At 43.0% G+C, this 13,891-nt stretch overlaps 1 protein-coding gene across 4 annotated transcripts in view; it reads left to right on the top strand.

The window, feature by feature from the left end:
- Positions 1-13,891, top strand: part of acana (aggrecan a) — a 109,752-nt gene that overhangs the window by 36,619 nt on the left and 59,242 nt on the right. For all 4 annotated transcript variants that reach the window (XM_072565192.1, XM_072565190.1, XM_072565191.1 and 1 more), the window contains exon 2: positions 13,165-13,241. In XM_072565192.1, the coding sequence (XP_072421293.1) occupies positions 13,172-13,241 (70 nt within the window). In that variant the 5' untranslated portion in view covers positions 13,165-13,171. The remainder of the gene's footprint in view (positions 1-13,164; positions 13,242-13,891) is intronic.

Raw genomic sequence — 13,891 nt, 5'->3', positions numbered from 1 at the left:
TCAGGACAGGAATGGGCTATTTGACCCCTCAGCCCTATTCCATCTTTCAATAAGATGATGGCTGATCTTTTTTTGCGGACTCAGCTCCACTTACCCACCCACTCACTGGTTTGCACCACTGCCTCACAGCACAAGCGACCCAGGTTTGATCCTACCCTTGTTCAACTGCATGTGTGAACTTTGCACATTCATGGGTGGCATGGTGGCTCAGTAGTTAGTGCTGCAGCGTCACAGTGCCAGGAACCCAGGTTCAATTCCCACCTTGGGCGACTGTCTGTGTGGAATTTGCACCTTCTCCCTGTATCTGTGCGTGTTTGCTCTGGTTTCCTCTCACAATCTAAAGGTGTGCAGGTCAGGTGAATTGGATATGCTAAATAGCCTATAGTGTGAGGTGTATTAGTAAATATAGGGTGGGGTGGGTTGGTGTGGACTTGTTGGGCTGAAAGGCTGTTTCCATACAGTCGGGAATTTAATCTAAACCCTTTAGTGTTCAAAATTCTATCCATTTTCACCTCAAAAACATTCAACAAGGCAGCCGCAGCTGGGCAGGGAATTCCACAGATTCACAATCCTTTGGGTGAAGAAGTTCTTTCTCAACTCAGTCCTGAATCTGCTCCCCCTTATTTTGAGGCCATGCCTCCGAGTTCTAGTTTCACCTGTCACGAAGAACAAACTCCCTGCTTCTACCTTATCTATTCCCTTCATAATTTTACAAAGATCCTCCCTTATTCTTCTAAATTCTATTGAGTATAGTCCCAGTCTACTTGATTTCTTCTCGTAACGAAAAATGCTTCAGGTTAGGTAAAAGGAAAGACGTCTTGCATGTGTGCATCGTTTTTACAATCGGGTTTTGCGTCGTTTTGCATCGGGAAACCTCAAAGTGTTTTACAGCAAATGAAATGTTTTTGGAAGACTGGTCACTCTTTTAATTCAGGAAATAAGGAAGCCGCAAACTTCCATAAACAGGATTTTGATCATTTCCAGATAATCATGTTGATTAAGGGACTGAAATTGGTTTGGATACCTGGGATAGCCCACTGTTTTTCTCCAAAATAATGCCATGGGGTCTTTTACATCCATCACATGGGACCTTGGTTTGACATCTCATTTTAAAAGGCGGCGTGGTGGCTCAGTGGTCAGCCCTGCTGCCTCACAGCAGCTGGGACTCAGGTTCAATTCCATCTTCAGGTGACTGTCCGCATGGAGTTTGCATGGGTTTCTTCTGGATGCTCCGGTTTCCTCTCAGTCCAAAGATGTGGAGGTTGGTTGGATTGGTCATGGTAAATTGCCCATAGTGTCCAGGGATGTGTAGCTAGATTAGCTATGGTATTATAAGGATAGAGTAGGGAGTTGCGTCTGGGTGGGTTACTTTTCAGAGGGTCAGTGTGGACTTGCTGGGCTGAATGGTCTGTTTCCACACTCTAGGGATTCTATGATTCCATGAAAAGAGGGCAACTCTGTTAGTGCAGCATTCATTGGAGTGTTAGGTTAGCATTCAAGCCCTGGAGAGGGACTTTATCTGAGAACTATGAAATGTTCAGAGGCAAGACTGCTGCAAAACAAGCCATGGTTGGCATAAGTAACACAAAAAGTCAGCCTGGAATCTCATTCCTGATCATAAACCAGTGACTCCAGGCTGGAGCACACATGTATCTGAAAGCTGAGTGAAAATTTATTTGGGCTCAGCTGGTAACCTCACACTTGGTTGAAGAACCTGTTCATTGAACATTGGCAAATTATCTTTGGACTGAACTCAAATCCACCCTGCAATCAACTTGCTCATAAGTAGAAGCTCAAAGAGGTATCAAAATGCAGTGATATGTAGTTAGAATTTTTTTAATTAATTCATGGGGTGTGAGTGACACTGGCTGGCCAGCATTTACTGTCCATCCCTAGCTGCCCTTGAAAAGGTGGTGGTGAGCTGCCTTCTTGAATCACAGCAATCTAGGTGCTGTGGGTAGAACCAAAGTGCCATTAGGGAGGGCATTCCACAACTTCGACCCAGTGATATCAGAGGGACAATAATATATTTCCAAGTCAGGATGTTGAGTGACTTGAAAGGAACTTGCCAGAGCTGGATCTGTGTCTGCTACCCTTTTCCTTTCAGTTGGTGGTGGTTGTCGGTTTAGAGGAGCCTTGATGAATTTTTGTAGGACATCTTTCAGAAAGCAGCAGTATGTACTGAGCATTGGTGGTGGATGGAGTGGATGTCGTGCCAGTCAAGCAGACTGCTTTGGCCTGGTGTTGTCAAGCTTCTCAAGTGTTGTTAGAACTGCATTCATCCAGACAGCTGGCAAGTATTCTGTCACACTCCTGACCTGTGCCAGCGTTGACATTCTGAGCTCACTTGATTGTTAATACCAGGGCAATAGCATTCCAATTCGTACCTAACTAATTTCCGCACACCTTCCAGAAGGAAACACTGGAAATAGAGAGGAATAAGAAAGCTGGCTGTTACTTTCCTCTCAGTGATTTTGCCAGCTGAGGTCACCTCACTCAGCACAAAGTGAGAAATGAACCAGGTCACTCAGTGGCACACCAGTAGTGACGATATCAAATGAGCTCCAACTACTGCAGTTAATGAGGTGACTCCAAAACAAATAGCGAGTCATAGAATCATAGAGATATACAACATGGAAACAGACCCTTCATTCCAACTCGTCCACGCTGATCAGATATCCTGAATTAATCTAGCTCCATTTTCTAGCTTTTGACCCACATCTCTATAAACCCTTCCTATTCATATACCCATCCAGATGTCTTTCAAATGTTGTATTTCTACCAGCCTCCATCACTTCCATTGGGAGCTCATTCCATACACACACTACCCTCAGGATGATAGAGTTGCCCCTTAGGTCCCTTTTAAAACTCTCCCCTCTCACCTTAAACCTATGCCCTCTATTTATGGTCTCCCCTACCCGAGTGAAAAGACCTTAACTATTCACCCTATCCATGCTCCTCATGATTTTATAAACCTCTATAAGGTCACCCATCAGCCTCTGACGCTCCAGAGAAATCAGCCCCAGCCTCTCCCTCTTGTTCAAACTCTCCAACCCTGGTAACATCCTTGTAAATCTTTTCTGAACCCTTTCAAGTTTAACAACATCTTTCCTATAGCAGGGAGACCAGAATTGAATGCAGTATTCCAAAAGTGGCTTAACAATAATATCCTGTACAGCTGCAATGTAACCTCCCAACTTGTATACTCAATGCACTGACCAATAAAGACAAGCGTGGCAAACGCCTTCTTCACTATCCTGTCTATCTGCAGGGAACTACACTTTCAAGGAACTATGAACCAGAATCCAAGGTCCCTTTGTTCGGAAATACTCACCAGGTCCTTACCATTAAATGTAAAAGTCCTGCCTTGATTTGCCTTTCCAACATATATCACCTCACGTTATAGATTAAACTCTACCTCCCACTTCTCAGCCAATCAGCCTATCTGATCAAGGTCCCATTGTACTCTGAGGTAACTGTCTTCACTGTACACTATACTTCAAATTTTTGTGCCATCTGCAAATTTACTGACCACACTTCACATATTCCAGAGATTTTAGAGAGCTTTTTTTCAATAATGTCCAAAATATACTTTACTCATTTAAAAAACTCTTATGTACAGACATAGTCACTAGACTGGCTTAGTTTTGTACAGTCTTAGCATATTGAGGACAAATAAATATTGAAGTTTGACTCTCCCAGCCGTTCCAACAACCCAAAAGCTTTTCCTACTTAGCAACATTTTATTTACATACATTTGAGGCACTGGGAGGTTCCAATAACTGAATAAATCCCCATTGTACTTTGGCAGAAATGCCTTAGATGGTGGTCTTTCACCACTGTGCCTTGGCAACAGCTGCTCCAGGCTTTAGTGTGTCCCTCAGCACGTACCCCTGGACCTTGGTGTGTGCCAGTCTGCAACATCCAGTCGGTGGTCTCCTCCTTGCCTCTGGAAGACCAACAAGTTTTGGGCAAACCAAAGCATCTTTCACTGAGTTGATGGTCCTTTAGGTGCAGTTGATGTTTGTCTTGGTCTTGGGGAACAGCCCGTAGAGCATAGAGTTCCACATCACCGAGCTGCTCGGGATGAACCTCGATAAAAACCAGTCTCTACCCACCAGCTGCCACTTCGAGAGCAGCATATGGTGGCGCAGACTGACCAGGATCTCCGAGGTAGTGCCATCCTGAGCCAGCAGCCAAGGTCAGTTCAAAATGGTTGCAGTTGCTCATGTGTCTGTCCACTGATGGTGGATCTGAGCAGAAAGTGGCGACATCATCAATGTACAGGGAGGCTTTGACCTGCACGTCTCCGCTGCCTGGAATAGTCACCCCTCTCAGGCTCATCCTTCCTGATGGACTCATCAAAAGGCTCTATGCAACACACAAACAAGACAGGAAGGAGAGGGCAATCCTATCTGATTCCAGATCTGATTGAGAAGCTTTCTGACTCCCACACATTGATTAAGACTGAACTACTGATGGTGGTGTAGAGCAGTCAGACGTAATTGCAGAAGAGTTTTTAATGTCAAAAGTATACTTTATTCATAAAAATACCTTTACATACATGCATAAAGCAGTTCAGCTCTGTACAGTAGCATGTGAAGAAACAAACATTGGAGTTTGACTTTACCCAGCAACTAAACTAAAGAGATCTCTCTCTTGTGCAAGATTATATTTACATACATTTGAGGCACCAGGAGGGTCCAATAATTGTGGAAGATTTTAGGGAGCCTATGCTACACTCAGGGCCACAAAAGGAATTCCAATTTTTGTTTTGCAAATGTACTTGCATATGACAAGGTTTCAACTGGTTTGTGGCCAGTCAGTCAGGGTGATTGAGTTTGAAATTGTTTCTGAGTTCATTTAGGAGCCAGTGTTGATATTCACCAGCTTGGTTCTCTGGTCCCCAAATACTGAATATTGAACAGACCATGAAATGTGCGATTCCCAGCAATGTAAACTGAAGCAACAGGCTAAATATCCCAAGAGGCCAAACCAATAATGTTTCAAGGTTTCCCATAAAATGATATCTAAAGACTGTGATGACGATTCAGTGTTATTTTGCTAGGCATGGACATCATAGTAAAGCAACAACAAATTAGCATTTATTTGGTACCTTATATTATGATTTCCCAAAGCAGAAGGTTTAATTCGACAAACAACTGGCACTGAGTCACATAAAGAGATATTCGGTCAAATGACCAAAAATGGAGAGGTCAAGAGAGTGAATTCCACAGACCAGGGTCTTGTCAGCTGACAGCATGGCTGCCAATGGTGGACTGATGAAATTAAGGGATGCACAAGAGGTCAAAATTGAAGAAGCAGAGAGATTCCATAATGTTGCATAGCTGGAGGAGGTTACATTGATAGGGAGGAGGAAGACCAAGAAGGAATTTGAAAACAAGGATGGTAATTTGAAAGTTGAGACATTGGCTCCTGATCTAACAATGTAGGTCAGCGGGGATAGAGGTGCTGAGTGAATTAGACTTGATTCAAGATATGATAGAGTCAACACAACAATCTTGAATTGCAATATAACTAACATACTGTAAGATTCTATCAATAAAATTCTAGTTTTATGATTGTCTGTTCACTGAGAGATGACAAAATATCATCAGACCAACTCTCCATCTGAATTCTAACCAGTTCACTTCCTGTCTCGAGTTTGTTGACTGGGGTCTGGGTATCAAAGGCACATGGAATCATCTGATGGGCAAACCTTTCCAGGTGGAGGTAAGAGGGCCCATGACACTATTTTGAAGAACAGGAAACTTTTCCCCAGGTCAACATTGCTGATTGTGGGAGCTTGCTGTGCACAATTTCACTGGCACCATTCCCGCATTATAACAGCAACAGCATATCAATAAGTATTTCCTTCACTGTGAAACACTTTTTGGGATAATAGAGGCACAGTCAAAATAAGTTTGTTCTTTCTGGAGAGCATTGTAGAGATGATCCTTTGGAACTGAGGTCGGCAGGAATTTGTTCAGCCAGAGGATGATGAGCTTATGGAACTCTTTACCACAGAGGATATGGAGACCAGGTCATTGAGTGCATGTAAGTCTTGATTGGTAATTGGATCTGGTCATTGAGTGTATTTAACATGAGAGAGGGACTGTTTGAATATTGTTAGTGTGGGAGAGTTGCTCTATGAGCAATCATGCAATGTCAAGTACAAAACTGATGTATGCTGTCTAGTTGTCCAAGTGAGTTAAGTGGTTTCACCTCAATCAGAGGAAACTTTATCAGTTAAAGAATAATGTATAGACAGATAAGTTCTTGAATGTCAAGGAGATCAAAGGTTGTGGGGAGAAAGCAAGAAAATGGGGTTCAGAAACTTATCAGCCATGATTGAATGGTCCCTGCCTATTTACTATGATAGGATGGTAGAGCAGATTCAATGGGCTAAGGCCTAACTCCTGCCCCTATGTCTTATCTTACGGTCTTAAGGGTTACAGAGAGAAGGCAAGAGAATGAGGTTGGGAAAATATCAGCCATGGTGGATTGGTGGAGCAGACTTGATGGGCAGAATGGCCTAATTCTGCTCCTATATCTTGTGGTAGCCCTGGCTATGATCTAATCTGAATCTAATCATATTGTGGAAATTTGAAATGAAACCCTATCACAGGAAATGGACATATAAGATTGTCAACTTATTGGACTGATTTGCCCTCTTTATTCAAATGAATGAGTTGGAAAATCAACCATTCTGTTCAGACATCCATTTAATCCTATATCCCTCATTCTATATCATCACAGAAAGCGAACATTACCTTCACAAATTTTCTAGCAAGGTCATTGCACAAGATTGAAAGCAGGAAATAGGCCAGATGATATTTCTTCCTGCATCCTAGCCCAGGATAATGAGGGATATTGTGGTAAAATTCTGATTGGCTTATCAGCTGAGAGTTGCCAACCCTGCACGGGAGGAAGCAAAGCTCAAACATAAATACTGAGCCATCGGGAGTAGGAGTGGGGGGTTACAGCATGTCATTCTCAACTAAGTCAGGAGCTCCAGAACTGAGCTTCAGACAAACTGAAAATTTAGTTTATGAAGGCAAAGATTATATAATAATATTTTAAATGCAAGGAACTGTGATTAGATGTTTTGAATAGGTATTGTTTCTTTCTTTCTCTCTCTTCCTTAAAAACCCAGCTGTTTGACCAATCGTTTTGTCACTTATCCTAATATATAGTGATTCAGTGTTGAATTGAGGGGTGATAGATTTAAGACAGATGCCAGAGGCAAGCTCTTTACTCAGAGAGTGGTAAGGGCGTGGACTGCCAATGTAGTTAACTCAGCCACATTAGGGAGAGTTAAACAATCCTTGGATAAGCACATGGATGATGATGGGATAGTTTCGGGGGATGGGCTTAGATGAGTTCACAGGTTGGCACAACATCGAGGGTCAAAGAGCCTGTTCTGCACTGTATTGTCCTATGTTCTATGTTGATGAATTTTATATAATAATTGCTTCTACTAAGCATTTTGGAATATTTTACAATGCTATAGGCTCTATATAAATAAACTTACTTGTTTGCATTGGTACCTTTAATGAATCCACTCAGTGGCTTCAGTCTAACGGTTGGATTAAACTGTATAAGTCCAAAAACAAATTGCAAATGTGGAAATAAAAACAAGAAGTTGTGGAAGTATGCAGCAGATCCATTGGTTTCTGAAAAGAGAAGAGTGTAATTAAAGTTTGGGTTTAGAATTTCGGTTAATGAGAAAGATGCCAAGCTCTTTCTATAAGGGTGTCTAAAATAAACGGAGGAGTGGAGAACACCAGGTTGAAATAAGAGGTCAAATATTGTGGACAGGTCAGACACCCTCAAAAGATTTTAAGAAAGTAGCCTGAACCATAACTTTGCTCGTTGTTTTAAGTAGGTGTAGAGTGGATATTCCAGGAGTGATGCAGCCGGCTTAACCACTTAGTTTTAAACAAAACAGAATTTATTTGCAAGATTAACCAATGAAACACAATCAAAACAGAACAGAATATAGAATAACCTAACCTATCAGAAAACCCAACAGACTATCCCAACTTAATGATGCTGTTCAAAATACTTCAACAATCCCCATAAACACCCTTTTGCAAAAATAAAGGAAATATCCAACACACGTTATTACAGGAGAGATGTCAGAGAGAGGAAGGATCAGCATGAACCTGTTTCTTGGAGTCCAGCATCTTCACAGCTGACTGCTTGTTAAAACCAAACCAAGCCAGAGAAAAGCTGAAAATGTGTTGCTGGAAAAGCGCAGCAGGTCAGGCAGCATCCAAGGAGCAGGAGAATCGATGTTTTGGGCATGAGCCCTTCTTCAGGAATGAGGAAAGTGTGCCAAGCAGGCTAAGATAAAAGGTAGGGAGGAGGGGCATTGGAAATGCAATAGGTGGAAGGAGGTTAAGGTGAGGGTGATAGGCCGGAGAGGGGGTGGGGGTGGAGAGGTCAGGAAGAAGATTGCAGGTTAGGAAGGTGGTGCTGAGTTCGAGGGTTGGGACTGAGACAAGGTGGGGGGGGGGGGGGGGAGGGGAAATGAGGAAACTGGAGAAATCTGCATTCATCCCTTGTGGTTGGAGGGTTCCTAGGCGGAAGGTGAGTTGCTCTTCCTCCAGCCATCGTGTTGCTATGGTCTGGCGATGGAGGAGTCCAAGGACCTGCATGTCCTTGGTGGAGTGGGAGGGGGAGTTGAAGTGTTGAGCCACGGGGTGGTTGGGTTGATTGGTCCGGGTGTCCCAGAGGTGTTCTCTGAAATGTTCCACAAGTAGACCAACCAACCCAACCACCTCGTGGCTCTACATTTCAACTCCCCCTCCCACTCCACCAAGGACATGTAGGTCCTTGGACTCCTCCATCGCCAGACCATAGCAACACAACGGCTGGAGGAAGAGCGCCTCATCTTCCGCCTAGGAACCCTCCAACCACAAGGGATGAACTCAGATTTCTCCAGTTTCCTTATTTCCCCTCCCCCCACCTTGTCTCAGTCTCAACCCTCGAACTCAGCACCGCCTTCCTAACCTGCAATCTTCTTCCTGACCTCTCCGCCCCCACCCCCACTCCGGCCTATCACCCTCACCTTGACCTTCTTCCACCTATCACATTTCCAACGTCCCTCCACCAAGTCACTCCTCCCTACCTTTTATCTTAGCCTGCTGGACACACTTTCCTCATTCCTGAAGAAGGGCTCATGCCCGAAACATCGATTCTCCTGCTCCTTGGATGCTGCCTGACCTGCTGCACTTTTCCAGCAACACATTTTCAGCTCTGATCTCCAGCATCTGCAGTCCTCATTTTCTCCTCCAAGCCAGAGAAAAGCTTTGCTGGGAGAACTGGTCACTTACCTTTCATTGTACAAGTGTTCTTTTTTTAAAACTTGAAAGCTTTTTGCCTGAGGCAGTATGTGTTAGCAATAATCAAATTGGCCCCAAAAACCCTCTGAGAGTCTCTGTATTTACTACCCCTCTGAAAGAAAACTAAGGACATCATAACTTTGTTAAAGGAGCAGGAACATCACAAGGAACAATTGTTAATGTCTTAACAATGGAAATGATCGAGGTGTGAAACCTGCTGGATGATATTGAAACATCCCCTCAGTGAAAAACAATAAATGTGACACAAAGAGGAATAAAAGGCTCTGAAACTGAATTGTGAAGTGGAATCTGAGCAATGAAAGCACAAGGTGCAGATTGCCAATGTACTGCACTTCACACATGGGAGCACACCTGACATTTAATATTTATATATGTAGGTACATGTAAACATGCAACTGAAGGATGTCACCTTTCTCTATATCCTGTGAACAAATGGAGCTGTTTTGAAACTGACAGAATCCAGCTTGCTAACACCATAGGTGGTATCATGGTAATGTCGCCTGTATAGTGAATGGAACAAGGTTGGCCAGGCTGATCTTGTTGAGTCAAAGGTACCTGAATGGGGCTGTTAACCTGGGCCAATCAGGGAGTCCTGGCTGACAGATATAAATAGGAGTCTCAGAAAGCCTCCTCGCTCTTGGAACTAGCTTTGAGCTGGCTGGTCAAAGTCCATATACAGTGCACATATAAGTAAATGGTGTCTTGATGATGGGATACTAACTTCTGTGCAGCTATTTCAATTGGACTGGTAATCCAGAGACCCAGGCTAATGGCTCAGGGGGTGTGAGTTCAAACCGTACCATGGCAACTGGTGAAATGTGATGTGCTTAAAATAATCTAGTAAATAAAGCTAGTTTCAGTGATAGTCAACATGACACCTAGAGCGTATTGTCGTAAAAACCTGTCAGGTTCACTAATGCCCTTTAGGGAGCAAATCTGCCATCTTTATCTGGTCTGACCTATGTGTGACTCCAGATCAATAGCAATATGGTTGACTCTTAACTGCCCACTGAAATAGTCTCAGTTCAAGAGTAAGGTGACTGTCTATGTGGAGTTTGCACATTCTCCCAGTGTCTGTCTGGGTTTCTTCCCACAGTCCAAAGACGTGTAGGTCAGGTGAATTGGCCATGCTAAATTGCCCGTAGTGTTAGGTGAAGGAGTAAATGTTGGGGTATGGGTGGGTTGCGCTTCGACGGGTCGGTGTGGACTTGTTGGGCCGAAGGGCCTGTTTCCACACTAAGTAATCTAATCTAATCTAATTAGGAACGGTTAACAAATGCTGGAATTGACAGTGAAACACATACATCTCATGACAGAATAAAGAGTGAGAAGAAAAAAGTTAAAAATATAAAGGAATGCTTGGACCTTAAGCTACCCCTACTATTCAGATCGCTGAATTCAGTGAATTTATCCCAGGTCAGACTTCCAGTCAAGATCAGACCTGTTGCCAACCTCCGCCTGACATTTTAAGGACATATTTGAGGGATGCAGCCCCAGTCACAAGTTCTAGGAATAACAAGGCTGCTTTTCTCCCCCATTCCACGATCAGAATTGCTCCAAGCAAGAGATGGTTTCCCTGCCATGAAAGACGTTATTGAACTTTTTTTCTGGAAATTGTTAGACTTTGCTACACGTTTTGGAGAGAGTAAGACATGCCTTAGAGAGACAAACATCCTCCCGGATTCTGAAAGAATCTCCTGTGAAATACAGCACTGCCATATACCAGCAATAACCCTATTTATCCCAGATGGATCGTGCTTTGAGTTGTTTTTCTGGAAAATGTAGTAATATTTAAAATCATCCTTGCACCATTCAGCAGTTGCCTGTGTAACTCTATAGTCGAACTGATTGATGTGTCATTAATGTGAAAGTTGAGTTCAGTGTTCGCTGAGCTGAACCACCCAATAAAGATTTTGAACTCCCATTACAAATTTGTGAAAATATTTTGGACAAAAATTAATTGGAGGCTTGTCACCTACAAAACCATCAACCGTGTGTTCTCAGTATATCCATTGATTTGTCTTGTTGGCTAAATGATCAGTATAACCGATTCCCAATGTAACTGATTGTCAGCATTGGCAAGTTCATCACATTGGGCAGGAAAATGTTCCTTAATAGTTGCTTGACCTTTCCTCATCAATCTGCTGCTGATGTCTTCCTTCCCAAACTGTTGCTCAGAACATTAGTGTTACAAATCTTTCTTTCAAATCTCCCATTTTATGTGTAAGTGATTCACAGCTAAAACTGTAGTTAATTTGTTTTGCAGATAGAGAAGTGGAATTGCTAAGTATCCACCATATTTTCCTTGCTACCCCAAAATTATTGTTGGGCATTTAGCTGCACAGACAGCCATCTGGTATCCTTATCAAGACGCTAACTATTCATTTATACTGTTGCATTCAATTGTTCTGTGTTTGACTGTTGGAGTCTGGTAATAGATCTATGCTACTGTGTTTGAGTGGTTACGTTTGGGTGTAGATACAAAGCAACAGACACCACAAAGTACTAGAGGCTGAGCTGCAAGCACAAGTGTTAAAATCTTTGATTATAGAGATATCTTAAAACTCTTGGGAATAAACTTGCTGCACACTTGGAAACTCCTCCTATATCTGTATTACTCTAAAATATATAAAAATACATAACATGTCTATTTGGTCACAAGCTTCAGCAGGGTATTTTGGGGAAAGAGGGCATTGCAGCTGAACTGAACTGTGCCCCATTCACCTGGATCAGAGCAATAAGCAAAAGCCTCTCTCTAGCCTAGAAGCCAGTCTTAGTACATCGATTCTATCCTGATTGGGCAGTACAGTGGCACAGTGGTTAGCACTGCTGCCTCACAGCGCCAGAGACCTGGGTTCAATTCCCGCCTCAGGCGACTGACTGTGTGGAGTTTGCACGTTCTCCCCGTGTCTGCGTGGGTTTCCTCCGGGTGCTCCGGTTTCCTCCCACAGTCCAAAGATGTGCAGGTCAGGTGGATTGTCCATGCTAAATTGCCCGTAGTGTTAGGTAAGGGGTAGATGTAGGGGTATGGGTGGGTTACGCTTCAGCGGGGCGGTGTGGACTTGTTGGGCCGAAGGGCCTGTTTCCACACTGTAAGTAATCTAATCTAATCAGTTAACTCAATACCAGCTTGTCACTGAGCTTGGGGGAGTTTTCAAATCTGAATAATTTGATTCCAAACAGGACAAGGTTTCGAACAGCTCAGGAAAAAGGAGATGACTGCTGACTACTAAGCATGAAAAACAATTCACATTGTCATTTCCCTCCATCTTCAGGAAGATCCTTAAAAGCTCACTTCAAAACAACGTTGTTACACAGCGGGTGGTGGATGTCTGGAATTTGCTGCCTAAGAGGTGATGGAGGGAGAGACCCCTGAACTCTTTCAAAAAGTACATTGGATGTGGATCTTAAGTTCTGTATTTTATAGGATTATAGGCCATATGCAGAAAAATGGGATTAGAAAGGGCATTTGGGCCAATATGGACAAGATGGGCCAAATGGCATCCTTTTTTTAGTTCCATTTCCAAATGGTGTTGTAAATCTCACTTGGTACTCTGTAGCAGTACTCAGGACATACTCTTCGTTCAATGTTTAAAACATTCTACAATGAAAAGAACTCTACTTACATGTTAGCATGTGATAAACTGAGACTTCACAGCATTCACAAGCAGAGACTGTCTCACCAGTAAGCACCCCCCCCATAATTCCCCAGCGACCACCTTCTTTGACAGACATCTGTGTTTCTTCTGCAGCAATGGTGCTAACTCACCTTTCCCTCTTTTCTCTTTTACAGCTAAACCATGACCACTCTGCTTTTAGTGTTTGTGTGCTTGCGAGTCATCACAGCGGCTATTTCAGTCGAAGTTTCTGGTAAGGAACTTTTCAAGATAAATTAGCAATGAAATCCTATAATATGAAACAGTCTTAACTCAATTTGGAGCACAAACACCAGGGGGGAATCAGATTTAAGTGGCATATGGATTCACATTGATCATAAATGTGAGGTCCCACAAGACTCTCATTATTGATGGGAATTGTGGATCTCAATGGCACTGGTTCTCCAAACGTTCATCCTTGATTAACAGTCAAATTTAACTCGTGCTTAGATGTCCACCTTGTGTGTCAGATTTCCATATTTTCTGACTTGAGAGCCAGACTATAACTAGGGTTTGCCAGATTCATGGCATTCTAAATAGAAGATTGTCTCCAACCAATTCCAGCAGCATAATGGCACTCTGAGTAACTTGTCATGTCTGTACACAATAATTTGAAAAGTTCTTGATGTCGACAACAATTGGGATACAGGTAGTGCTTCTATAATGCAATGGTTGTGTTCTTGTGCAACCCCTGCATTATAGAAAAATTGCACTTTAGAAACAGCGCATAAAGTGTTGGCATTAAAAGTTCGTGCTTTGGAAACCGTGTCCCCAGTTCATCAATTGTGTTACAGTGAATTCGCATGAGCAAAACACCTGCTGCAGCAGAACGACCTGTATTTGATTCTCCCACTAGGTCTGGCC

This window comes from Chiloscyllium punctatum, chromosome 48 (assembly GCF_047496795.1).
Source record: "Chiloscyllium punctatum isolate Juve2018m chromosome 48, sChiPun1.3, whole genome shotgun sequence".
NCBI classification, from domain to species: domain Eukaryota; kingdom Metazoa; phylum Chordata; class Chondrichthyes; order Orectolobiformes; family Hemiscylliidae; genus Chiloscyllium; species Chiloscyllium punctatum.
The sequence above is the reverse complement of the archived record's forward strand: the minus strand, read 5'-3'. Positions and strand labels throughout refer to the sequence as shown.